Raw genomic sequence first — 24,936 nt, 5'->3', positions numbered from 1 at the left:
AGGAGGAAGCCTGTCCTGAATAAAAAATAATCCAAAACATGCATCTTGTTTGCAATAAGGCACTATTTGAGGTAAGTCCAACAACACATCACAGAGTACACCTCTTTATATTTACAAGCATGGTGGTGGCTGGAAAATGCATTATCATGGTTCACCTCGGCGTTACTCTGGACCCTGATCTCTCTTTTGACGAACATATCAAGACTGTTTCAACGATAGCTTTTTTCCATCTACGTAACATTGCAAAAATCTGAAGTTTTCTGTCAAAAAATGATGCAGAAAAATTTATCCATGCTTTTGCTACTTCTAGGTTAGACTACTGCAATGCTCTACTTTCCGGCTACCCGGATAAAGCACTAAATAAACTTCAGTTAGTGCTAAATATGGCTGCTAGAATCCTGACTAGAACAAAAAAATTGATCATATTACTCCAGTGCTAGCCTCCCTACACTGGCTTCCTGTTATTAAGGCAAGGGCTGATTTCAATGTTCTACTGCTAACCTACAAAGCATTACATGGGCTTGCTCCTACCTATCTTTCCGATTTGGTCCTGTCGTACATACCTACACGTACGCTACGGTCACAAGACGCAGGCCTCCTAATTGTCCCTATAATTTCTAAGCAAACAGCTGGAGGCAGTGCCTTCTCCTATAGAGCTCCATTTTTATGGAATGGTCTGCCTACCCATGTGAGAGACGTAGACTCGGTCTCAACCTTTAAGTCTTTATTGAAGACTCATCTCTTCAGTAGGTCCTATGATTGAGTGTAGTCTGGCCTAGGAGTGTGAAGGTGAACGAAACGGCACTGGAGCAACAAACCACCCTCTGCCTGGCCGGTTTCCCTCTCTCCACTGGGATTCTCTGCCTCGAACCCTATTAGAGGGGCTGAGTCACTGGTGCTCTTCCATGCCGTCCCAAGGAGGGGTGCGTCACTTGAGTGGGTTGAGTCACTGACGTGGTCTTCCTGTCTGGGTTGGCGCCCCCCCTTGGGTTGTGCCGTGGGGGAGATCTTTGTGGGCTACTCTCGGCCTTGTCTCAGGATGGTAAGTTGGTGGTTGAAGATATCCCTCTAGTGGTGTGGGGGCTGTGCTTTGGCAAAGTGGGTGGGGTTATATCCTGCCTGTTTGGCCCTGTCCGGGGGTATTGTCGGATGGGGCCACAGTGTCTCCCGACCCCGCCTGTCTCAGCCTCCAGTATTTATGCTGCAGTAGTTAATGTGTCGGGGGGGTTGGGTCAGTCTGTTATATCTGGAGTATTTCTCATGTCTTATCCGGTGTCCTGTGTACCTTTAGGTATGCTCTCTCTCTTTCTTTCTTTCTTTCTTTCTCTCTCTCAGGGGACCTGAGCCCTAGGACCATGCCTCAGGACTACCTGGCCTGATGACTCCTTGCTGTCCCCAGTCCACCTGGCCGTGCTGCTGCTCCAGATTCAACTGTTCTGCCTGCGGCTATGGAACCCTGACCTGTTCACCGGACGTGCTACTTGTCCCAGACCTGCTGTTTTCAACTCTCTAGAGACTGCAGGAGCGGTAGAGATGCTCTTAATGATCGGCTATGAAAAGCCAACTGACATTTACTCCTGAGGTGCTGCACCCTCGACAACTACTGTGATTATTATTATTTGACCATGCTGGTCATTTATGAACATTTGAACATCTTGGCCATGTTCTGTTATAATCTCCACCCGGCACAGCCAGAAGAGGACTGGCCACCCCTCATAGCCTGGTTCCTCTCTAGGTTTCTTCCTAGGTTTTGGCCTTTCTAGGGAGTTTTTCCTAGCCACCGTGCTTCTACACCTGCATTGCTTGCTGTTTGGGGTTTTTGGCTGGGTTTCTGTACAGCACTTTGAGATATCAGCTGATCTAAGAAGGGCTATATAAATACATTTGATTCAGTCTGCTTTCCAACAGACACTGGGAGACAAATCCATCTTTCAGCAGGACAATAACCTAAAACACAAGACCAAATATACACTAGAGTTGCTTACCAAGACGAAATTGAATGTTCCCGAGTGGCTTAGCTACAGAGGCCTAGTTACAGTTTTCACTTAAATCGTCTTGAAAAGGGCTGTGTTGCAATGATCAACAACCAACTTCACAGAGCTTGAAGAATAAAAAAATGGTGGAAATATTGTACAAAGCTCTTAGACTTACCCAGAAAAACTCACAGCTGTAATCCCTGCCAGGTGATTTCAACGTATTGACTCAGAGGTGTGAATATTTATGTAAATTAAATTTTAAAAAATTTGATCGGTCATGGAAATAAGTTCTGAGAGACGGAGAACAAGCTATGAAGTAGAAATACTGGAGTTTGGGTGCAGGTACTGCCAACAAGCGCAAAAATATTGTGATATTCTCAAAACTATACATCGTCAAAAGAAATATCACGATATGTAACTGCAACGATTTCTTCCCACATCACTAGTTGTTTATAAAGTGCATTCTACTTTATGTAAATTTGATATTTTTGTATTTCATTTTCAATACATTTGCAAACATTTCTAAAAACATGTTTTCACGTTGTCATTATTGGGTATTGTGTGTAGGCGGGTAAAAAAAATCTATTTAATCCATGAATTCAGGCTACAACAAAATGTGGAATAAGTTAAGGTGTATGAATACTTTCTGAAGGCACTGTGGATAGATTTAAATAAACCTATTGACTACTCCACACCCAGTGTCTACTCAGCTGGAGCAACGACAGGAAAGCACTATAGGAGGACTATGGCAGGAGCAGGACTGAGAAACACACTGCACTAAAATGTGAAAAGTACACTGACATATAGAGGAGCTTATTGTCTTAAAGAGTAATGGAAACACCTCAGCAAGTAAATCTAAGCAAAGAGATGTATTCAATCCACTATTACTAAACATGAAGACGTGCATTTAACATAAAAACAAGGTTTATTTGAGCTATGGTCAGCACCATTTTAAATTGCCATAGTAATGACCAACGCCAGTGCGTCACTAGCAGGAATCAAATTATCTGTGGTATTGAGTTTTCACGTGTATAGTGAATCAAAGAGTGAGGTTAAGTGCAGACAACGAAGATGGCAACAAGTAGTAATTCAAACATGAATTGTATAGCGCCAGGCTGTTCGACTGCCCAAGGACCCACAACTTTCGAAGTGGCTCCATGTCCTGAGAGGAAGAACATGTCAGCACAAGCTAGCAGGATCTGCAGACAGCACTTCGCGGAAGCAGACTTCGCGATGAAGGGCACTTTCGATTCGGCAACTGGGAGTTTCCGAATGGAAAGGAGTCATAGGCCTACGTTGAAGCCCTCTGCTTGCACCTCCATTTTACATTGAGGGTTATGGTGTAGGGGTTACCGACCGACCATCATCGCTTACTTCGGAGACAAGCAAATAAGACTGAACGGAGGAGGTGACGCGAGTCAATGCAATGGAGCCTAAGGTAACGTTAACCGGTCATTAGAAACTGGACAACTTTGTTGCAACTCTAGTTGAAGGTAACCAGCTAATTGCGTCTGAAGTGTTTTGTGTAACACCCCCCCCCCCCCCCAGCAAATAACGTTAGCAAGCAACTCAACTGCAACAGTTTCTCCGTGAACCCATTATTAGGTAGTTACTGTAGCTAGCTTCCACCTCAGATTGTCAAGTAACGTTACTGGAATACATTTTGTTGACAGATTTGTTTTTGTAATGTTTTGTTAGCTCCACCTCATTTAGCTAGACTGAAGTTGACAAAGCTAGTTTGCTAAAAAAAAATCCCTTTATTTGCTGTGCGTGTTGACAAATCATAGAATACAGGTAGCTTGTGAATACCAACTGATATATTTGGGTTCAGTTGTCTTAACAAAAGGTTTGTTTGTTTTCAGGATGACATCTTCATCCCTGAAAAGGAGGCAAATCCATGTTATTCCTAAGTCTATTGTTTATTTCAAGTATATGCAGGGATTCTTGAATATAAATATAGCCTAATAGATGCCTTAATTGTTTCTACCAACAGGAAAGAACGGTTAGTACAGCATGCCAAACTGACCCCTGGGTGACAGTGTTCCTGTGCTGCGGTGGAGGAGAGGTCCACCGAGACCATCCCTAAAGAGCTCGAGGACCAGCTAGATTAAGCTCACAACCATCCGTGTACAACCGAGTCGTGCCCCTAAACGCCACAGATGGAGCTGACGGAGAGTGAGATCAGTGAAGAGCATAACTTGCTGTATGAACCTGAGAGCTCAGAATCACAATCATCACAGTGCGAACCAAGATATACTATCGATCACTTTGGGGGAGCGGGCTGGTGTTCTGAAAATGGAGAAGGATGTGCTACCTTGTCCCGGTCCTGCCGTTTCGACTCTCTCAACCTATGAATGCTCAGCTATGAAAAGCCAACTGCCATTTGCTCCTGAGGTGTTGAACTGTTGCACCCTCTATAACCACTGTGGTTATTATTTTGATGTAAAAAGGGCTTTTGTAAAATACATTTGATTGATTGATTGCTGTGCTGGATGCTGTGTATTCACTAACTGTCTGAGTGATGGGACATTTATATAGTACCTGTAACTAGGGATGCACAATTTATCGGTAAGGATATCGGAATCGGACGATATTAGATAAAAATGCCAACATCGGCCTGATGTCTAGTTTAACGCCAATGTGCAAAACCAACGTCAAAGCTGACGTGCATACCTACACTACTGTTCAAAAGTTTGGGGTCATTTAGAAAGGTCCTTGTTTTCCATGAAAACATACAGAAATTAGTTGCAAAATAAATAGGAAATAGTCAAGACGTTGACAAGGTCAATCATTTTTTATTTAAATAATTAGTGTCCTTCAAACTTTGCTTTCGTCAAAGAAACCTCCATTTGCAGCAATTGCAGCCTTGCAGACCTTTGGCATTCCAGTTGAGGTAATCTGAAGAGATTTCACCCCATGCTTCCTGAAGCACCTCCCACAAGTTGGATTGGCTTGATGGGCACTTGCGTACCATACGGTCAAGCTGCTCCGAAAACAACTCAATAGGGTTGAGATCTGGTGACTGTGCTGGCCACTCCATTATAGACAGAATACCAGCTGACTGCTTCTTCCCTAAATAGTTATTGCAAAGTTTGGAGCTGTGCTTTCGGTCATTGTCCAGTTGTAGGAGGAAATTGGCTCCAATTAAGTGCCGTCCACAGAGTATGGCATGGCGTTGCAAAATGGAGCGATAGCCTTCCTTCAAGATCCCTTTTACCCTGTACAAATCTCCCTTTACCACCACCAAAGCACCCACAGACCATCACAATGCCTCCACCATGCTTGACGGATGGTGTGAAGCACTCCAGCATCTTTTCATTTCTTCTGCGTCTCAAAAATGTTCTTCTTTTTGATCCGAACACCTCAAACTTAGTTTAGTCTGTCCATAACACTTTTTTCCAATCTTCCTCTGTCCAGTGTCTGTTCTTTTGCCCATCTTAATCTTCTTTTTATTGGCCAGTCTGAGATATGGCTTTTTCTTTACAACTCTGCCTAGAAGGCCAGCATCCCTAAGTCACATCTTCACTATTGACGTTGAGACTGGTGTTTTGAGGGTACTATTTAATGAAGCTGCCAGTTGTTTCTCAAACTAGACACTAATGTACTTGTCCTCTTGCTCAGTTGTGCACCGGGGCCTCCCACACTTTCTGTTCTGGTTAGAGCCAGTGTGTGCTGTTCTGTGAAGAGAGTAGTATACATATCTAATACAGCACACCCCATTATTGGTTAGAATGAGATTTCATGAATCATGATGCTGTCTGCGATTCAAACTCCGGTTGTCTAATCAAAAGGTAAATGTGTTTCCATCGCGCCAAACAGAGCTGGTGATAAACATCGTTATAGGATACATACATACACACACACACACATACACACACATACACACACATACACTTGAAGTCGGAAGTTTACATACACCTTAGCCAGATACATTTAAACTCAGTTTTTCACAATTCCTGACAATGAATCCTAGTAAAAATTCCCTGTCTTAGGTCAGTTAGAATCACCACTTTATTTTAAGAATGTGAAATGTCAGAATAATAGTTGAAAGAATGATTTATTTCAGCTTTTATTTTTCATCACATTCCCAGTGGGTCAGAAGTTTACATACTAATTGAGTGTATTTGATAGCATTGCCTTTAAATTGCTTAACTTGGGTCAAACGTTTTGGGTAGCCTTCCACAATAAATTGGGTGAATATTGGCCCATTCCTCTTGACCGAGCTGGTGTAACTGAGTCAGGTTTGTAGGCCTCCTTGCACGCACACGCTTTTTCAGTTCTGCCCACACATTTTCTATAGGATTGAGGTCAGGGCTTTGTGATGGCCATTCCAATACCTTGCCTTTGTTGTCCTTAAGCCATGTTGCAACATCTTTGGAAGTATGCTTGGTGGCATTGTCCATTTGGAAGACCGATTTGCAATCAAGCTTTAACTTCCTGACTGATGTCTTTAGATGTTGCTTCAATATATCCACATAATTTATCCTCCTCATGACGCCATCTATTTTGTGAAGTGCACCAGTCCCTCCTGCAGCAAAGCACCCCCACAACATGATGCTGCCACCCCTGTGCTTCACTGTTGGGATGGTGTTCTTCGGCTTGCAAGCCTCCCCCTTTTTCCTCCAAACACAACGATCGTCATTATGGCCAAACAATTATATTTTTGTTTCATCAGACCAGAGGACATTTCTCCAAAAAGTACGATCTTTGTCAACATGTGCAGCAAACCGTAGTCTGTCTTTTTTATGGCAGTTTTGGAGCAGTGACTCCTTCCTTGCTGAGCTGCCTTTCAGGTTATGTCGATATAGGACTCGTTTTACTATATCTACTATTTAGATACTTTTGTACCAGTTTCCTACAACATCATCACAAGGTCCTTTGCTGTTGTTCTGGGATTGATTTGCACTTTTTGCACCAAAGTACGTTCATCTCTAGGAAACAGAACGCATAACCTTCCTGAGCGGTATGACGGCTGTGTGGTCCCATGTGTTTATACTTGCGTACTATTGTTTGTACAGATGAACATGGTACCTTCAGGCGTTTGGAAATTGCCCCCAAGGATGAACCAGACTTGTGGAGGTCTTGGCTGATTTCTTTTGATTTTCCCATGATTTCAAGCAAAGCAGCACTGCGTTTGAAGGTAGGCCTTGAAAGACATCCACAGGTACACCTCCAATAGACTCATCAGAAGCTTCTAAAGCTGTTTAAAGGCAGTCAATTTAGTGTGTAAACTTCTGACCCACTGGAATTGTGATAGCTAATTTCACTTATAATTCACTGTCTGTAAACAATTGTTGGAAAAATTACTTGTGTAATGCACAAAGTAGATGTCCTAACCGATTGCCAAAACTATAGTTTGTTAACAAGACATTTGTGGAGTGGTTGAAAAACGAGTTTTAATGTCTCCAACCTAAGTGTATGTATGTAAACTTCCGACTTACACTGTATATACATCAGTATCCTGAAACGATGTTTATCACCGGCGCTGTTTGGCAATATTTCACCAATTATTTAACTGGCATATCGGCTGCTGACTGGTACGAGTAACCTCTTCTGCCAGGAAGTCCTTCATAAGGATTAGTGACACGTCCCCAAAAATATATCGCCATCCAGACAGATTGACAGGAACCTCTGACTGGATGAAATACAGCCACCATCCACTGGAATTTTGTGCCGTATCGCCACCATCTCTCTACAACACACACTCATACTCTCTAGCCATTATCTGGCAGCATTCGCACTCACACCAGATTGTGTCACCGCTACGCCGACCCTCTAGCTTAGGTGTTTCAGGCGGCATATCTGTGTTACTGCTACGAGAACAAACTCTTTGATCTGGGGCAACGATCAGCTCAAACATGAACGGCTTCAGTAGGTTTACCGGCTCCCTAACTAACGTTATTTCATCCTCTGTTATAAACTAATTCTCAGACTCTGAGCTACTCTTGATAAATTCAGCCATTTTTGGGAGTTCTAAAATTCTTTCCTGCCAGTGACGCAACAATGCCAACATGGCGATTTTCAGTTAGCTGGCGTTCTAAATCCTAGTGTTTCCATTCCCCTTTAAGACATCCGTGTGCTCCGACAGAGAGAGGCTCTTTATCTTTCTCAGTCTTTGTTTCAGGGCGGCTGTCTGAACGGCTTTGCATCCAATCATCTGATAAAAAAAAATAATAGGGAACCAATTGTTTATTTAAGACAGAGAACAAGCTATGAAGGAAAAATACTGGAGTTTGGGTGCAGGTACCACCAAATAGTGCAAAAGAATACAGTAATCCCTCGTTTATCGCGGGGGTTACGTTCCGAAAATGACCCGCGATAAGTGAAATCCGCGAAATAGAAAACTTTTTTTTTTTTTACAATTAGCAACTATTACATGTATACAAATACAGTGACTCACGTGTAGGCCGTTTCGTCGACATTATGGGTTTAGGAGATGTTCGAAATTACAAGATAATTTGGCCAACTTAATGTAAATTTGCCAAGCTGTTTTATGTACGTACACATAACTGCACGAGACGACAAAATGATAGCACAATTCGTAGCATGTTTTGATACAAGAAGCGGGAGTGAGTTTTTAGCGAATCAGAATGCAGAGCACAATGCACCAAAAAAAAAAAAAAAATGCATTATGAAAATCCGCGAAATAGCGAATCCGCGATAAGTGAACCGCGAAGTGGCGAGGGATCACTGTATTGCGATATTCTCAAAACTATACATTAAAAATAATATCACGATATGTAAACTGCATCGATTTCTTCCCCCATCACTAGTTGTTTATCAAGTGCATTCTACTCTGAAAAGAGGAAAAAGACATGAGAAAGATAAAGCAGAAGTTCCTACGTGAAAAATACAAAAAGCAAATACTCAAGCACAAAGATAGAGGGACAGAACTACAGGGACTTATGTTTCCATACCTCCAACAGTTAGAATACTGAGACGGTCCTTGAACATTGCCAGGTCTGAAGGAGGCATCAGGGGGCGAGAGACCCAGAAAAGGTTAGTGACTCATGCCCCCATCATGGACATGGGGGCCATCTCTACCACTACTCACGCAAACACCTCGAAGGGGTTGGCAAACTAGAATCGAAGTGGAACTGTGGGTGGTTCTCGAAGACAATAAGATGTCCTTTTCTCAAATTATACTCTGTGAAGTCATGTTCTCACCTATAATACTCAGATACAGTAAGTGGTGCTACTAGTGCCACTAGTATCTTTTGCTGGTGATGTGTGGCAGCAGGTTGTCAACTTTGCTATGACTTGGTACTATTTAATTAATTTATTGCCATAAACAGACTGTATGGGATGTAGCCAACACCAAGCTATGTAGCTAGCTAATACCACGATTATGTCCAACCTGACTTTTCCGAAATACAACTTTTAAAACTCGGAGCAACAAGTCGTGTCCATTCATGTGTTTCGAACTTGTTGAGAACGCTAAAGTACAGCTATCATGTTCACAAAATAGTAGTGTTCAAAGAGTATTGTTTTTGATAAATAGCATTTGTTTTCGCCGGGTGTGGCAACCACAGCCAAGTTACCTTGAAACAAAATAACTAGCTACCTAGTTATGGAAAAGTGCTTGTGTGAATGTAACACCAAGATAGTTTGGTAATATTTCCACCATCTCTGCATACCAGAGACCACCATTATGATGGTCAGCAGCCAGGGCAGGCATAAACGACTGGGAACCCTCCCACCACTTAATTCAATTGATCAGACAGTGGTGGGTTGGTGTTTGCTAAGTTAGAACATTTCAGTTGTAAACACCTCTGACAAACAGGTATTTTATTTTTAAATGTATCTAGTTTTGGACATTATAGAGAGCGGATGACAGTGGGGAAAGATAGGGGAGGTTGTGTCTAAGGACAGTAGGCCGGATTGGAACATATGCAGACACTAGACATGTGCCGGAGGCAGTGGCTTAGCGTGCTAGGCCACTGGCTTGTTATTTTAACTTAGATTTTGTTTGCGAGAAGCACCCAAACTTCGACTTCACCACACAACGTCAATCACTACAGCAACACACCGACTGATTGACTGCCTCCGAACTCTAGCGACAGCACCGACCACAACATGGGTGGCAAACAAAGCTTTCGGTGCCAATCATATCTAGAAAATGCAACACCTGCCTGGCTGCACAAATACAAACATCACACCTGGATCAAAGCCTCACTGAAAAACGTCCCATGCAGACTGAGACATGCTGTACTGGAAAGGACAACCATACGACACGCATAAGGTATACAAACCTTGAGAGTACTACTAATTAGGATATTCAGTCATCAACAAGAAGCGAGGTCCAAGGTTTAGGGGCATGCTGGTGCGTAAAAACTGCTGCTTGGGGATGTCCCTTCCCTACCCTTTTTTTCTTATAATCTAAGTTGAAGGCGATTTACCTTTTCAAACAGTTAACCTCTTACTGCTGGGAATCATACGGTAGCTGTTGTTGTGAGCAGTGAGTGACAACTAAGGCCTAAAAGTTATAGTTAGCAGTAGAGGAAAAACTCATGTGTCCCCCATCATTCAGCAGGAAACGACCAATGCGTTGAATTGCTGGGAGTTGTCACCGTATCACGCTTAGAAGTAGATTAATAGTCAGAGGGGCTTTCTCGACCATACTCAAGAAAGGGTGTGAGTAATGTGAGGGAAAATGTGGTCCAGTCCAGGAAGGTTTTAAGGCATGCAAAAAGGTTAGTAGAGCTAGAAGCTAAGCCAAGAAATCTGAAGCAGTCTAGAAATGTCCCTCCACATGTGTAATGGAACAATGAAATCATATCATAAAAACCAATGGTTCAACACTGGCTTCAAATTGGGAATCCACCTGTGTGTCCTCAACAAGGCTACTGTAGGTGAACTTAACACTGGAGCACTCCAGATAATATTGTTATGACGGTTCAATTTGTGCTTGGCTGCCTGCAGACAGAGAAGTCAGACAGAGCTGTCCTAGAAAGAAGTGCTAACCAAGAAGCTGCCTATTTGTGTTGATGATTTTTGGACTGTCACCTTGTCGTGGTGACGGGGCTTGAGTACCTCAATGACCCCTCAGAGCTATGCCCATTGGAGGTAACTCCCGGCAAGTCTATGCAAAACGGACAGGTCTAGGGCCAGCAGTCAGATGAACCACAGTCCACCTCTTAATCATAAAGCCTTGTAGGAAAATGATCTACGACCACTGCGGATCAATCCAGCTGTTAAAAAAAAGTATTACAGAAAACAAAACCATTGATACTCCAACTGTGGACGGTTGAAGTTTAGTCAGAAAGCATAAATATATTTGGCATTTCAGAAAAACAGGTTGCTAGGAGCCCTTTCATGACAGTGGGCAGACTGAAAACAGGGACAAACGGGCACGTTTACAGAGAAGGCCGGCGTAGGTGATACATAGACCAGCATTTCAAGCCAAACAGAGCTTGCTCAGCTTCCCAGCCTCACGAAGGCTCTGTAGTGAGTGGCTCATTCTTCTCACCGAGTTTATCCGAGGATGTTATAATGTCATTGGGGACATGAGCATCCAGATCGGCATCCATAATCCCTAGAGGGTCCAGCTGAGCAACATGGTGCCCACGGATCTACATAAACAGGTTTGAGTGGAAATGGAACAAAGCATCCGACAGGTGGTGGTGGTGGGGGGGGCACGAATGTAGAGACATAAGTGTTGAAAGGGATTTGAAAGGAAACAGAGAAGAGAAAAAAGAGGGAGGAAATGGGAAAAGCAACATTAATACAAACAAGCTCATTGTTGTCTCGCACAGCTGTGAGGGAACATTTCTCACCGACATTCTGAACCCCAGTAGCTACTGGGGCATCATCAAAATTTATACAACTGATGCCAAGAGGATCAAGTTCTGCGTTGTGATGGCCATTCAACTGGAAATAAGGTAACATTAGTCACATGGTAAAACAAGGTATTCAATTAAAACAACAATACAACATAAAAATATGAAACATTCAAGAGTATATCATAATAGGCATTTCTGTTATGAAGTAACTAGTTCTTTATGGGATAAAAACAGACATCTCACCTTTGTCCCATCTTTCAAATGTCAACCATTTCAGCACAGGACAAGTGCCTTCTGAAAGTATTCATACCACTTGACTTATTCCACATTTTGTTGTTACAGCCTGAATTCAAAATGGATTAACTAGTTGTTTTTTTACCCATCTACACACACACACACCACCCTGTAATGACAAACTGAAAACATGTTTTAAGAAATATTAGAAATGTATTGAAAATGAAATACATAAATCTAATTTACATAACTATTCACACCCGAGTCAATATTTTGTAGAAGCACCTTGGGCAGCAATTACAGCTGTGTCTTTCTGGGTACGTCTCTAAGAGCTCTCCACACCTGGATTTTGCAACATTTGCCCATTATTATTTTTTAAATTCCAGCATTCATAGCAAATCCTGATACCGCCCACTAGGTAGAGGGGGCGTGCCCTCGAATAATGGCATCGTTTGCATCGAACCATCAACACACAGTAATCTCAGAATTTCTCTAGGCAAGATTTTTTTTATTAACCTTTGTTTTTCACTAACATTACGGTCCGGTATTGAACGCTGAAGGCCATCAGCTAAATCTTTTATCTATCTTTTGGTATGCACACTGTCAATCCATTTCGCCTACGCCATGGTAGTCACTGCTAGATTGGTAGCTACCTTCAGCATAGTAAACATGTTTGTTCTATCTTTGACTAACGTAAACTAGCTAATGTCAGCAAAGAAGAGTCAATTTGGGAGCCAACTATTCCACCCTCGCCTGGAAAACACTCCGTTACTGTCGATATACAGTATCTAGCTCACTCTGTGTGTTGGTAGAAATTATGAATGTGTATAAATTGTCTATGGTTGCTTCTCAGACAGTCTCAGCTGGCAAGCTAGCAATCTTGCTGCCAATTTAGTGGGGTGGTTAAATTGTGTATTTTGTTGTAGTTCGTACAGAATCGGATTCCACCAACATGCACTTCCAACACCTAGCTCTGCACAAGGTGAAGGTAAGTTAAAATATTTACAAGCTGACAGCTAAGATTTACAAATTACAGTAAGCATGGTATAAACATGAATTGGGTAGTGTTTGTGTTATGGGGTTACCCGGGGTTACATGTGGTTAGAGGTAGCCTGAGGATCACAGAGTATCTTCCAAACCATGTAGTCTACCCCTCTTCTCTTTATGTAAAACTCAGGTTATCTGGAGTCATTCCAGTGCCCTGCTGAAAAATACCCCAAAGCAAGGGTATTTTGGGTACACAAGCATGAAGGAGCAGACCGTTATAGAGCACAACAAGAATGTTGGACAGAAACCAGCAAGGGACACAAAAAGGTATAAAATCAAGACTAAAACAGTAAAGACAACCACCTAATTTACATAACTATTCACACCCGAGTCAATCTATGCAGATTCTCAACAACACAATACAAAGACATGTCTACAAATTTCCCCTGCAAAGGGCTACTATTAGAATGACTAGAATGATCTGTCAAAGTCAATGGGCTGGGGGAGGTTTAGACAGTACTTTGAGATGAAGGGGGTTTTGGTTGTGCTTAGACAGTAAATTAATTGTTGCCATTTCTCCTCAATCTCACATACACAAAAATTCATACTGTGTAAGAACTGCCTTCTGAAGACTTTTCACACCTTTAGCCCCCCAGCCCATTCACTCCCACTATCCCCTCATTGTCCTTAAACAATACTCTAGCCCAGGGTTGTCAAACTCAAATACCCAGTGGGCCAAAATGTAAAACCTGAACAAAGTCGCGGGCCAACATTGAACAAATTAACCTTTTAATATGGACCCAAACAAGTTTTGCTTTAACATTGAATATGGAACAAGCATCGCTTATTACCATACAATATATAATGTAATAGTGGAGACATGCAAAATCGAATTTCAAATGAAAAAACACATCAATGGCATTCATTTATTAAATAAATAKAATTTAAATAAAAATCGTATGCCTCTTTTCTATTTGCAGCCTTCTGATTTAAATACCAAAATAAACTTTTTCCACTGGCTAATAATTTTACAAATAAAATGATAATAAATCAATCAACCATTCAAGCCCATGCCTTGTAGCAAGAAAAAGTGCAGAAAGAAAACGTTAATTATTACACACTGATCTAATCTGATGTGCCCAAGCCAGATACCTGGCATCTCTTCTTGGATGCTAGTTCATCAATGTCTGGGCTCAGGCTCTGAGCTGAAGAAATCCTCAGTATCTAGCGAAGGTGTTCATCAGTCAGACGTCTCCTGTGAGTTGTTTTGGTCATCTTCATCGAGGAGAAAAGTTGCTCGCATAGATAAGTGCTGCCGAACATGGAGAGCATCTGAGCGGCTTGGGTGCGGAGCTGAGGCATTGTGTCAGGGATGAACCGTGGAAACTGTGCGGCGCCCACAGCATCATCATCAGCGTGTCGTTGCACTGGAGTTCAATCAGCTCCATTTGGATGTTGGTTGGTGCATTTTCCACATCAACTGCGAAGGGATTACTATGCAGTTCAAGCCACGTTGACTCCACAAACAAGACAAACAGGTTTGTCTTTTACATATGTAAACAGATATTCTGCCTCCCACTTGTCCAGAAAGCTCCTGTTTTCTGCCTTTCTTTTCGCCATTTTTGGGAAGGGATAGCGCGCTGACAGTTGTAGCGTCTATGTTGCTATGACTACTGTCACAGAGGAGAGGGCGTTTCTGGGTCCTGTCCTGATTGGCGCGCGAAAACAACAGCAGAGCATTATGGGATTCGTAGTATTAGCGGTGAATGCGCTGTATAATACCGGCGGGCCAGCTCTAGTAGTAATTTGGTATTGTCTCGCGGGCCAAATATAATTACCCCGCGGGCCATATGCCAGAGTTTGACACCCATGCTCTAGCCGGTCCAATTCAGTTGATACCATTTCCCTACGTCCCTTCCACAAAAATAAAAACAAAAAGACCACAACTGTGTCTTTCCAGTAGTCGTACAGTACCATAAGATATTCTGCAAGAGAAACAAACAGTTGGTGTTTAAAGAAGCCCTACAGCACTTTCGGCAGTGTCTTATTCAGCTGGCCGTTTACTGCAGACCATAAGCACATCTTCTTCAGCCCACCTTTGCCAGTGTACCGAACCCGGATAAAGGACTAAGTCTGCATTTCCACAGGCAGCCCAATACTGATATTTTTTCAAACTAAATTGGTCTTTTAACCAATCAGATCTGATATGATTAAGAACAATTAATGGAAAAAACGATCATAATTAGACTGCCTGTGTAAACGCAGCCAGTGTGGCTCAGCATAAGACAGTGTTTTCCAAACTCGGTCCTGGGGACCCCAAGGGGTACACGTTTAGTTTTTTTGCCCTAGCACTACACAGCTGATTCAAATAACCAAAGCTTGATGATTAGTTGATTATTTTAATCCGCTGTGTAGTGCTATGTAAAAAAAAAAAAAAAAACGTGCACCCCTTAGAGTCCCCAGGACCAAGTCTGGGAACCCTGGCATAAAACCATGTAGAAAAGGTGTCTCCAACCCTGTTCCTGGAGAGCCAACCTCCTGTAGGATTTTGCTCCAACCCCAGTTGTAACTAACCTGGTTCAGTTTATCAACCAGCTAATTATTAGAATCCGGTGTGCTAGATTAGGGTTTGAGTGAAAACCTACAGGACAGTAGATCATCAGGAAAAAGGGTTGGAACCATCATAAAATTGGAAATATATCAGCCCTTATGGATTCACAGAAGATATTTATATAAGCTGTACAGGGCTCTGTAGCATCAAACAGATGCTAGACATTCAGATTGGATATCTAAAATACAAGAAATTGTACACTATTTAATGCTGACCTCAAGAGAAGTGGGTATTCAACAACGTTATATGGTAAAAGTTTTTTTTTTTTTTTAGGTCTTATCAGTGCAGTAAATGTCAGTGTGTCTCAGGTGTAAAGACAGGTGCAGAGAACTGTAGCTAGATTTGTACACCAGATAGTGATTTACCCAAAGATTTTTGCTGACATCTTGTCTATTTCTAGTCTTCTCTCATTGATCGAGACAGGTGGGTGTCCACCCCAAAGTGCTGCATGTCATGATGAGAGACCTGTCTCAATCAATGAGTGAAAAGACTTGAAAGACGATGGCAGCGGTCATATTGTTGGATTACATTATAGTGCAAAAATGTTGAATAAGGAGCATTTTCTAAATTCAAAATTGACCCCCTGCAACTGGACACAGACATTTTTATGAGACACCCGTTTCCCTGAATCAAGGACGAAGACGGTATCTCTAAGGTTGGTTGAAAATGATCTGTGCTACAACAAACAGTATCTTACCTACAAACATAGACAGGGCTCTAGCTCCACAATGAGATAGCCAGCCTGCCAGCTTAGTTGAGCCTGCCACTAGCACAGTCAGTGTAGTCAGCTCACCTATCCCCATTGAGACCGTGTCTATGCCTCAATCTAGGTTGGGCAAAACTAAACATGGCAGTGTTCGCTTTAGCAATCTCACTGGAGAAAAGACCTCCTCCATTCTTGCCATTATTGAAAGAGATTGTGATCTCACATCTCAAAATAGAGCTACTTAATGTTAGATCCCTCACTTCCAAGGCAGTTAAAGTCAATGAACTGATCAGAATCTTGATGTGATTGTTCTGCTACCAACAGTATCTTAAGCCTGATGAATTTACTGTGTTAAATGAGGCCTCACCTCCTGGTTACACTAGTGACGATATCCCCTGCGCATATTGCAGGGGATTTTGGTAAAACCAAAAAATGTGATCATATTACTCCAATGCTAGCCTCCCTACACTGGCTTCCTGTTAAGGCAAGGGCTGATTTCAAGGTTTTACTGCTAACCTACAAAGCATTACATGGGCTTGCTACAAACCATCTTTCCGATTTGGTCCTTCCGAACATACCTAAACGTACGCTACGATTACAAGACGCAGGCCTCCTTATTGTACCTAGAATATGAAAGCAAACTACTGAAGGCAGGGCTTTCTCCTATAGAGCTAAATTTTTATGGAATGGTCTGCCTATCCATGTTAGAGACGCAGACTCGGTCTCAACCTTTAAGCCTTTATTGAGGACTCATCTCTTCAGTAGGTCTTATGATTGAGTGTAGTCTGGCCCAGGAGTGTGAAGGTGAACGGAAAGGCACTGGAGCAACGAACCGCCCTTGCTGTCTCTGCCTGGCCAGTTGCCCTCTCTCCACTGGGATTCTCTGCTTCTAACCCTATTACAGGGGCTGAGTTACTGGCTTACTGGTGCTCTTGCATGCCATCCCTAGGAGGGGTGCGTCACTTGAGTGGGTTGAGTCACTGACATGATCTTCCTGTACGGTTTGAAGCCCCCCCCTTGGGTTATGCCGTGGGGGAGATCTTTGTGGGCTATACTCGGCCTTGTCTCAGGATGGTAAGTTGGTGGTTGGAGATATCCCTGTAGTGGTGTGGGGGCTGTGCTTTGGCAAAGTGAGTGGGGTTATATCCTTCCTGTTTGGCCCTGTCCGGGGGTATCATCGGATGGGGCCACAGTGTCTCCTGACCCCTCCTGTCTCAGCCTCCAGTATTTATGCTGCAGTAGTTTATGTGTCGGTGGATAGGGTCAGTTTGTTATATCTGGAGTACTTCTCCTGTCTTATCCGGTGTCCTGTGTGAATTTAAGTATGCTCTCTCTAATTCTCTCTTTCTCTCGGAGGACCTGAGCCCTAGGACCATGCCTCAGGACTACCCGGCCTGATGACTCCTTGCTGTCCCCAGTCCACCTGGTCGTGCTGTTGCTCCAGTTTCAACTGTTCTGCCTGCGGCTATGGAACCCTGACCTGTTCACCGGATGTGAAACCTGACCCAGACCTGCTGTTGTCAAATCTCTAGAGAGATACTCTGAATGATCGGCTATGAAAAGCCAACTGACATTTACTCCTGAGGTGCTGACCTGTTGCACCCTCTACAACCAGGGATACAGTTCAGCTACAATGACACACACAGGCAAATAAATTCTGTATCTAGAATCCACTCCAGGAAGATGCCCAGGTTGTCTTTAAGACAAAACACAAACCAAATGATACTCGAACAACAGTTGAACCAGGCCAGCATAACATCAATATGAAGGTAGACTAGTTGAACATGCATACATGTGCACAGGCACAGAGATTACATTTACAACAATATGTAGCCTAATAGAAAGAAATAGGGCATAACCCTCAACCTTTGCACAGTGACAAGACTGTACAAATGAGCCTAGGTAGGTAGGTAGACAGTATCTACCTACAGCCATGTCTATCAGGCAAATGTTTTTTATTGTAAAACCAGCTTCAGTTTTAGAGATTTACAACAGTAATTTGTTGTATTACTGTTTCTCCTCACTGTTAGTAAATTTAGCTATCTAGCTTAGATATGCAATACTTGTCATTTACATCTGTTTGGAATCCTATCTTGCGTCATGCCTATACATTTGATTGAAATGCATCCAAGGTCATAATCGTAACCAATGTCAACCCTTGTCAATGTTACATAGCTAGTAAAATGACTTACAGTTGCTGATCCGACATGTTTGCTAACAAGTTAAAAATGAGAGGCAAAAAGTTATTGGCTTTACCACAGTTGCAGTATTACTTTAGTGCCTTGTTGCAAACAGGATGCATGTTTTGGAATATTTTTTATTCTGTACAGGTTTCCTTTTCGCTGTCAATTAGGTTAGTATTGTGGAATAATTCATGTTGATCAGTTCTCCTATCACAGCCATTAAACTCTGTTTTAAAATCACCATTGGTCTCATGGTGAAACCCTGAGTAGTTTCCTGTTTCCTTCCTCTCCAGCAACTGAGTTAGGAAGGACACCTGTATCTTTGTAGTGACTGAGTGTATTGATGCACCATCCAAAGTGTAATTAATAACTTCACCATCCTCAAAGAGATATTCAATGTCTGCTTTTTTTATTTTATCCATCTACCAATAGGTGCCCTTCTTTGCGAGGCATTGGAAAACCTCCCTCGTCTTTGTGGTTAAATCTGTGTTTGAAATTCACTGTTTGACTGAGGGACATTACAGATAATTGTATGTATAAGGTACAGAGATGAGGTTGTCATTCCAAAATCATGTTAAACATTATTATTGCACACAGAGTGAGTCCATGCAACAATGTGACTTGTTAAGTAACTTTATTCCTGAACTTATTTAGGTTTGCCATTAAATTTGTAAACATTTTGGAAAACATCATTCCACTTTGACAGTATGGGGTACTGCGTGTGTGTAGAACAGTGACAGAAAATCTCAACTGAATCAATTTAAATTGGGGCTGTAACAACAAAAAGTGGATCAAGTCTAGTGAATACTTTCTGAAGCCACTATTTCACTAGAATGTTAGTCCATCATGGAAATAATTAGCTTTGCTTACAGAAAACAGATTATACATCTTAAACCTTAAAACACAGGTAGAAATTGCTCAAATATTGAGGACAGGCAATACTGGTTCAATTCTTTGGCTGAAATAGTTTTCCGACCTTACGCGAAAGCCACAGCTCTAGACACATTTTACGAAATATTTTTGTTAAACAGTTACAGCTTTCCATCTGCTGAATGTGTTGTAGTGGTTAGACTACTTGGCATGCTTACTAAGATATAGACATGGTCGTCCTCGTTTTCTCAATTTACAGCTCTGTGAGACCCTGTGGTGACTGACTAGACTGACCTGGTAGGCACGGATGAGGGATTGGACAGCCAGGTGATCTTCCACCAGCTTCTCCACATTGATCTGAGCCCCCACCAGGGACTGGGCTTGGGGCAGCCCGGCCAGGCTCAGAGGGCTCTGGTGTGCCTTGCCTGGGGTAGCACCTGCATTGGCATTGCGGAAGAAAATGTCCCAAGACTGAAGGAAAAGAGAAGAGAAACAATAATTGGCATTAATGAAAAGTGGCATGAAAGGAGATGGCCAACAAATCCATCTATGACAAACGTACATTTTTTAAGATTACAGCTTTATGACCTGTAGTAACGCTAGAAATATTATATAAAAGTAACCCAAATGTTACCGTTTCCATTTTCTCTTTCTGATTAAACTAACCGGTGTGATTAATCTCACGGAGGGCAAATTCCACACATTCCTGTCAGAGCTACAACTGATTTGGTAATTAGAACATTTTCTTTTCTAGTCTCATACTAAGCAGTAGGCTAACTGAAATCTTCAATGTTCCATGGTAAACTGAAAAATAGTAAATCCCTGACATATTCCTACAAATGAAACAATCCACGAAACAATGCAGTTCTCTGGGATTAGGTTATTTTGAAGTTATTGACTTCATACCAAACGGATACTTGAAACTAACACTAGTCACAAGATCCTTCATAGAAAGCTTGATCTACATTGCAGAGATGCGGGAACGGCAGACCCAGGACCTCAGAGTTTTCCCCCCACACGGCCGAAACACTATTTATACCAGTGCAATTAATGGTCAGTTCTGGCAAGACATCAGAAGTGTGGTCAGACTGCTCCGAACTCCAATTCACATATAAATGGTCCTTAATCTTCAGATATACCGCTGAATAACAGAAAATTGTTTGTAGAAATTCACCAATAATTTTCCCTTTCAACAACTAAATTATATTTCTTTACATGTTAAGTACTGTACTGTCTTGTGACCATGTTTCGGGGGACTAGCATGCCTGAAGCAGCGACTGAAATGCAACACCCTCTTGACCTGGGACACTCAAACCTGGCTGCACAACAGGGTCACAGCATCGGTTTCATTCAGATTTCTACAGAAATTTCCACTAAAGTGGCTTGAGCTTAAGAAGAACACATGACCTGGAACCATGTAAGGCCTTTAGAAGCTGTGCATGAATCAAACTGAATGAAGAGTTCAGAAGTCTGAGTCAAGAAACAGTGGGTGTTGGTCACATCACACACAGCCTTCGTGTTGCTACATTTAGGTTACCTAAAGGCCGCTACAAGCTCCACTCCATTTATCTACTTTCGTGCACGTGTGGATTTGCTTTTGGGGGGGGCAGTGGACTATCTGTGTTCCACCCAGAGAGGAAGCCTTGTGTAGTGTATATCCACTAGGACGCTTGGGGAGCCAGAGTAGCTTACCAAGCAACAGGGGCCGAGGCACTCTTTGGCTTTAGCTCGTGACTACATTTGGATTGACGATTCGGTGTTATGCTTGTTTACAAATACTAACTAACTAGCTAGATGTCAGTCTGGTGTTATATGCTTTACGACAACTTTTTAGACAAAGAACCAGAAACAAACCTGTCTCTTTTGGAATTGGAATTGGTGCAAAATGTGCAGCAGCTGTCGACGGAAAACATTTGGATACGAGCACCAGCAAACTCAGGCAGCGAGTACTACAACTACAAGGGCTTTTTCACAATGGTCCTGATGACAGTCTGTGATGCAAGGTACCACTTCACCGCTTTGACTTGACAGCGCTGGCCAAACAAGATGCAACTACAAACAAAACGGAGTTAAATGGTTTTAGTCTGCCGTGACGCGTTCATCCATGTATACAGGTAAGAGTCAAGCTACATTTTCAGATAAGTTTCTAATTTAGTCAGAAAGTCATTTTTATTGCAAGTTAAAGCATACTGTTAGTTAGCAAACATTAGCTTGCTGGCAATCTAGCATTACGTGTATGATCTGTAGTAATATTATTTGAATCAGAAATACATTTGCATTGCTAGTTATAGCCTAAATGTTAGCTAGCCAACATTGAACCTAGTTTCTTAGCTTTAGCTACCTGCAGATTCATACTACAGCTATGACAATGTTTGTATTGGTAGTAGTATGAATTGGGATTATGCCAGTTCATTGTTTAGCTTCCTACATGTCTAAACAAAAGATTCCATTTTGGCCGGATTACTACCTGAACCACTAAATTGGCCAGGTGTGTGGGGGTGATTACGGTCATCTATTGTATTTCATGAACCTGTGTACATGTCTAAACAATTGTGACCAATCCACTTAGCTAGATGTGGCTGGGGGGGGTGGACATAGCATTTTGTTCCCATGACCCGGCTAAATGTCATCTAATAATGATTTTTTTTATTATCTGGACACTTTGATATTGCTACTATGCAAGTAAGCATTTCACTGTACTGTTTACACCTTCTGTATCCTGTGCATGTGACAAATAAACTGAGATTTTATTTGATATTGTGTGTGTTTCCCACATGGCTTCACATGTGAATCCTTAAAGAGATGGGTGGGGCAAAGGCTGAAGAGAGCGTGAACGATGCTAAATGGGTGTAGACAAAGAAGAGTTCACCATTAGGTGTACCAAAAATATTCAAAAGGACATTTTCTGAGAAGTGGGCTTACAAGTTTATCAACTTTCAAAGCAGAATGACTTTCCGCATTTTTCCTCAACTGCAGTGTATGATATTCCATGTTCTAGCTACTTTTAGCCAGTGTAAAAAACACAATTTCAAATGGTGTTACATAAGACCGAATCGAGGCAGTCGGTCACATATGGTCACGTATTTAGCATATGGGGAAAAAATTGCATATGCTACGCAGTTGTTACAGTACACATTTTATAGCCTTCATTTTCAATACTAATGGAAACACTTCTCTATTAATAAAACATTAAAAAATTTAAAAAATAAAGGTTATTCTAGAATTGACGGCACCAAGAAGATCTACAACTACCGCCACTCAAGAGGCAGAAGAATGTCAGAAAATTGCTTTGGAATCCTTGCTGCAAGATAGAGAATCCTAGGAAGAGCCCTTGGAAGAGCCCTTGAAGTTGCCCCAGTTGGGCCTACGTGGCCCTCCACAATTACCTTGCACTAGAGGTCGACCAATTATGATTTTTCTACGCCGATACCGATAATTGGATGACCAAAAAAATCCAATACATATTAAATCTGCAGATTTGTATTTATTTATTTGTTATAATGACAATTACAACAATACTGAATGAACACTTATTTTAACTAAATATAATACATCAATAAAATCAATTTAGCCTCAAATGAATAATGAAATACGTTTAATTTGGTTTAAATAATTCAAAAACAAAGTGTTGGAGAAGAAAGTAAAAGTGCAATATGTGCCATGTAAGAAAGATAACGTTTAAGTTCCTTGCTCAGAACATGAGAACATATGAAAACTGGTGGTTCCTTCTAACATGAGTCTTCAATATTCCCAGGTAAGAAGTTTTAGGTTGTAGTTATTATAGGAATAATAGGACTATTTCTCTCTATACCATTTGTATTTCATATACCTTTGACTATTGGAAGTTCTTATAGGCACTTTAGTATTGCCAGTGTAACAGTATAGCTTCCGTCCCTCTCCTCGCTCCTACCTGGGCTCGAACCAGGAACACATCGACAACAGCCTCCCTCGAAGCAGCGTTACCCATGCAGAGCAAGGGGAACAACTACTCCAAGTCTCAGAGAGAGTGACGTTTGAAACACTATTAGCGCGCACCCCGCTAACTAGCTAGCCATTTCACATCGGTTACACCAGCCTAATCTCAGGAGTTGATAGGCTTGTAGTCATAAACAGCACAATGCTTGAAGCATTGCGAAGAGCTGCTGGCAAAATGCACGAAAGTGCTGTTTGAATGTATGCTTACGAGCCTGCTGGTGCCTACCATCGCTCAGTCAGACTGCTCTATCAAATCATAGACTTAATTATAACATAATAACACAAAGAAATACGAGCCTTGAGTCAGTAATATGGTCGAATCCGGAAACTATCATCTCGAAAACAAAACGTTTATTCTTTCAGTGAAATACGGAACCGTTACGTATTTTATCTAACGGGTGGCATCCATAAGTCTAAATATTCCTGTTACATTGCACAACCTTCAATGTTATGTCATAATTACGTAAAATTCTGGCAAATTAGTTCGCAATGAGCCAGGCGGCCCAAACTGTTGCATATACCCTGACTCTGCGTGCAATGAACACAAGAGAAGTGACAGAATTTCACCTGGTTAATATTGCTTGCTAACCTGGATTTCTTTTAGCTAAATATACAGGTTTAAAAATATATACTTCTGTGTATTGATTTTAAGAAAGGCATTGATGTTTATGGTTAGGTACACGTTGGAGCAACGACAGTCCTATTTCGCGAATGCGCACTGCATCGATTATATGCAACACAGGACACGCTAGATAAACTAGTAATATCATCAACCATGTGTAGTTATAACTAGTGATTATGATTGAATGATTGTTTTTTTATAAGATAGGTTTAATGCTAGCTAGCAACTTACCCTGGCTTCTTACTGCATTCGCGTAACAGGCGGGCTCCTCGTGAGGCAGGTGGTTAGAGCGTTGGACTAGTTAACCGTAAGGTTGCAAGATTGAATCCCTGAGCTGACAAGGTAAAAATCTATCGTTCTGACCCTGAACAAGGCAGTTAACCCACTGTTCCTTGGCCTTCATTGAAAATAAGAATGTGTTCTTAACTGACTTGCCTAGTTAAATAAATGTGTAAAAATATATATAAATAAAAATCGGCAAAATCGGCGTCCAAAATTATCGATTTCCGATTGTTATGAAAACTTCAAATCAGCCCTAATAATCCTCCATTCCGATTAATCGGTTGACCTCTAGTTAGGTCAGCAACTAGTCAAAGAAAGCATACAGCGATTTTCCAAGCAAAGAGAGGAGTCACAAAAAGCAGAAATATTGATAAAATTAATCCCTAACCTTTGATATTCTTCATCAGATGACACTCCAGGGACAACACGTTACATAATACATGTATGTTTTGTTCGATCAAGTTCATATTTATATCCAAAACTTTCAGTTTACATTTGGCTTTGCCTCCAAAACATCCCGTGAATTTGCACAGAGCCACATCAAATCACAGAATACACATAATAAACATTAATAAAAGATACAAGTGTTATTCACAGATTTAATAGGTAAAAAAAACTTAAACTCGTTAAGACAAAAGCACACAACCAGTTTTTGGGTTGAGGAGGGCTCTGTCTCAAGAGCGGACGGAGCGGACACAGTACTGATCG

The 24,936-nt window shown here is 41.8% G+C and overlaps 1 protein-coding gene across 6 annotated transcripts in view; it reads right to left on the bottom strand.

Moving 5' to 3' along the window:
* Positions 1–24,936, bottom strand: part of LOC112080392 (2-oxoglutarate dehydrogenase complex component E1) — a 123,122-nt gene that overhangs the window by 78,703 nt on the left and 19,483 nt on the right. For 3 of the 6 annotated variants that reach the window (XM_070442540.1, XM_024146129.1, XM_024146130.2), the window contains exons 3-5: positions 19,644–19,820; positions 11,446–11,548; positions 8,894–8,938 (exon numbers count right to left, since the gene is read on the bottom strand). In XM_070442540.1, coding sequence (XP_070298641.1) covers positions 8,894–8,938; positions 11,446–11,548; positions 19,644–19,820 — 325 coding nt within the window. Of the gene's footprint in view, positions 1–8,893; positions 8,939–11,445; positions 11,549–11,752; positions 11,847–19,643; positions 19,821–24,936 lie in introns of those variants that run through there. The other 3 variants (XM_070442542.1, XM_070442541.1, XM_024146133.1) reach the window with 3 other exon arrangements.

Source organism: Salvelinus sp. IW2-2015, unplaced genomic scaffold, assembly GCF_002910315.2.
Source record: "Salvelinus sp. IW2-2015 unplaced genomic scaffold, ASM291031v2 Un_scaffold16312, whole genome shotgun sequence".
Lineage (NCBI taxonomy): Eukaryota > Metazoa > Chordata > Actinopteri > Salmoniformes > Salmonidae > Salvelinus > Salvelinus sp. IW2-2015.
The sequence above is the reverse complement of the archived record's forward strand: the minus strand, read 5'-3'. Positions and strand labels throughout refer to the sequence as shown.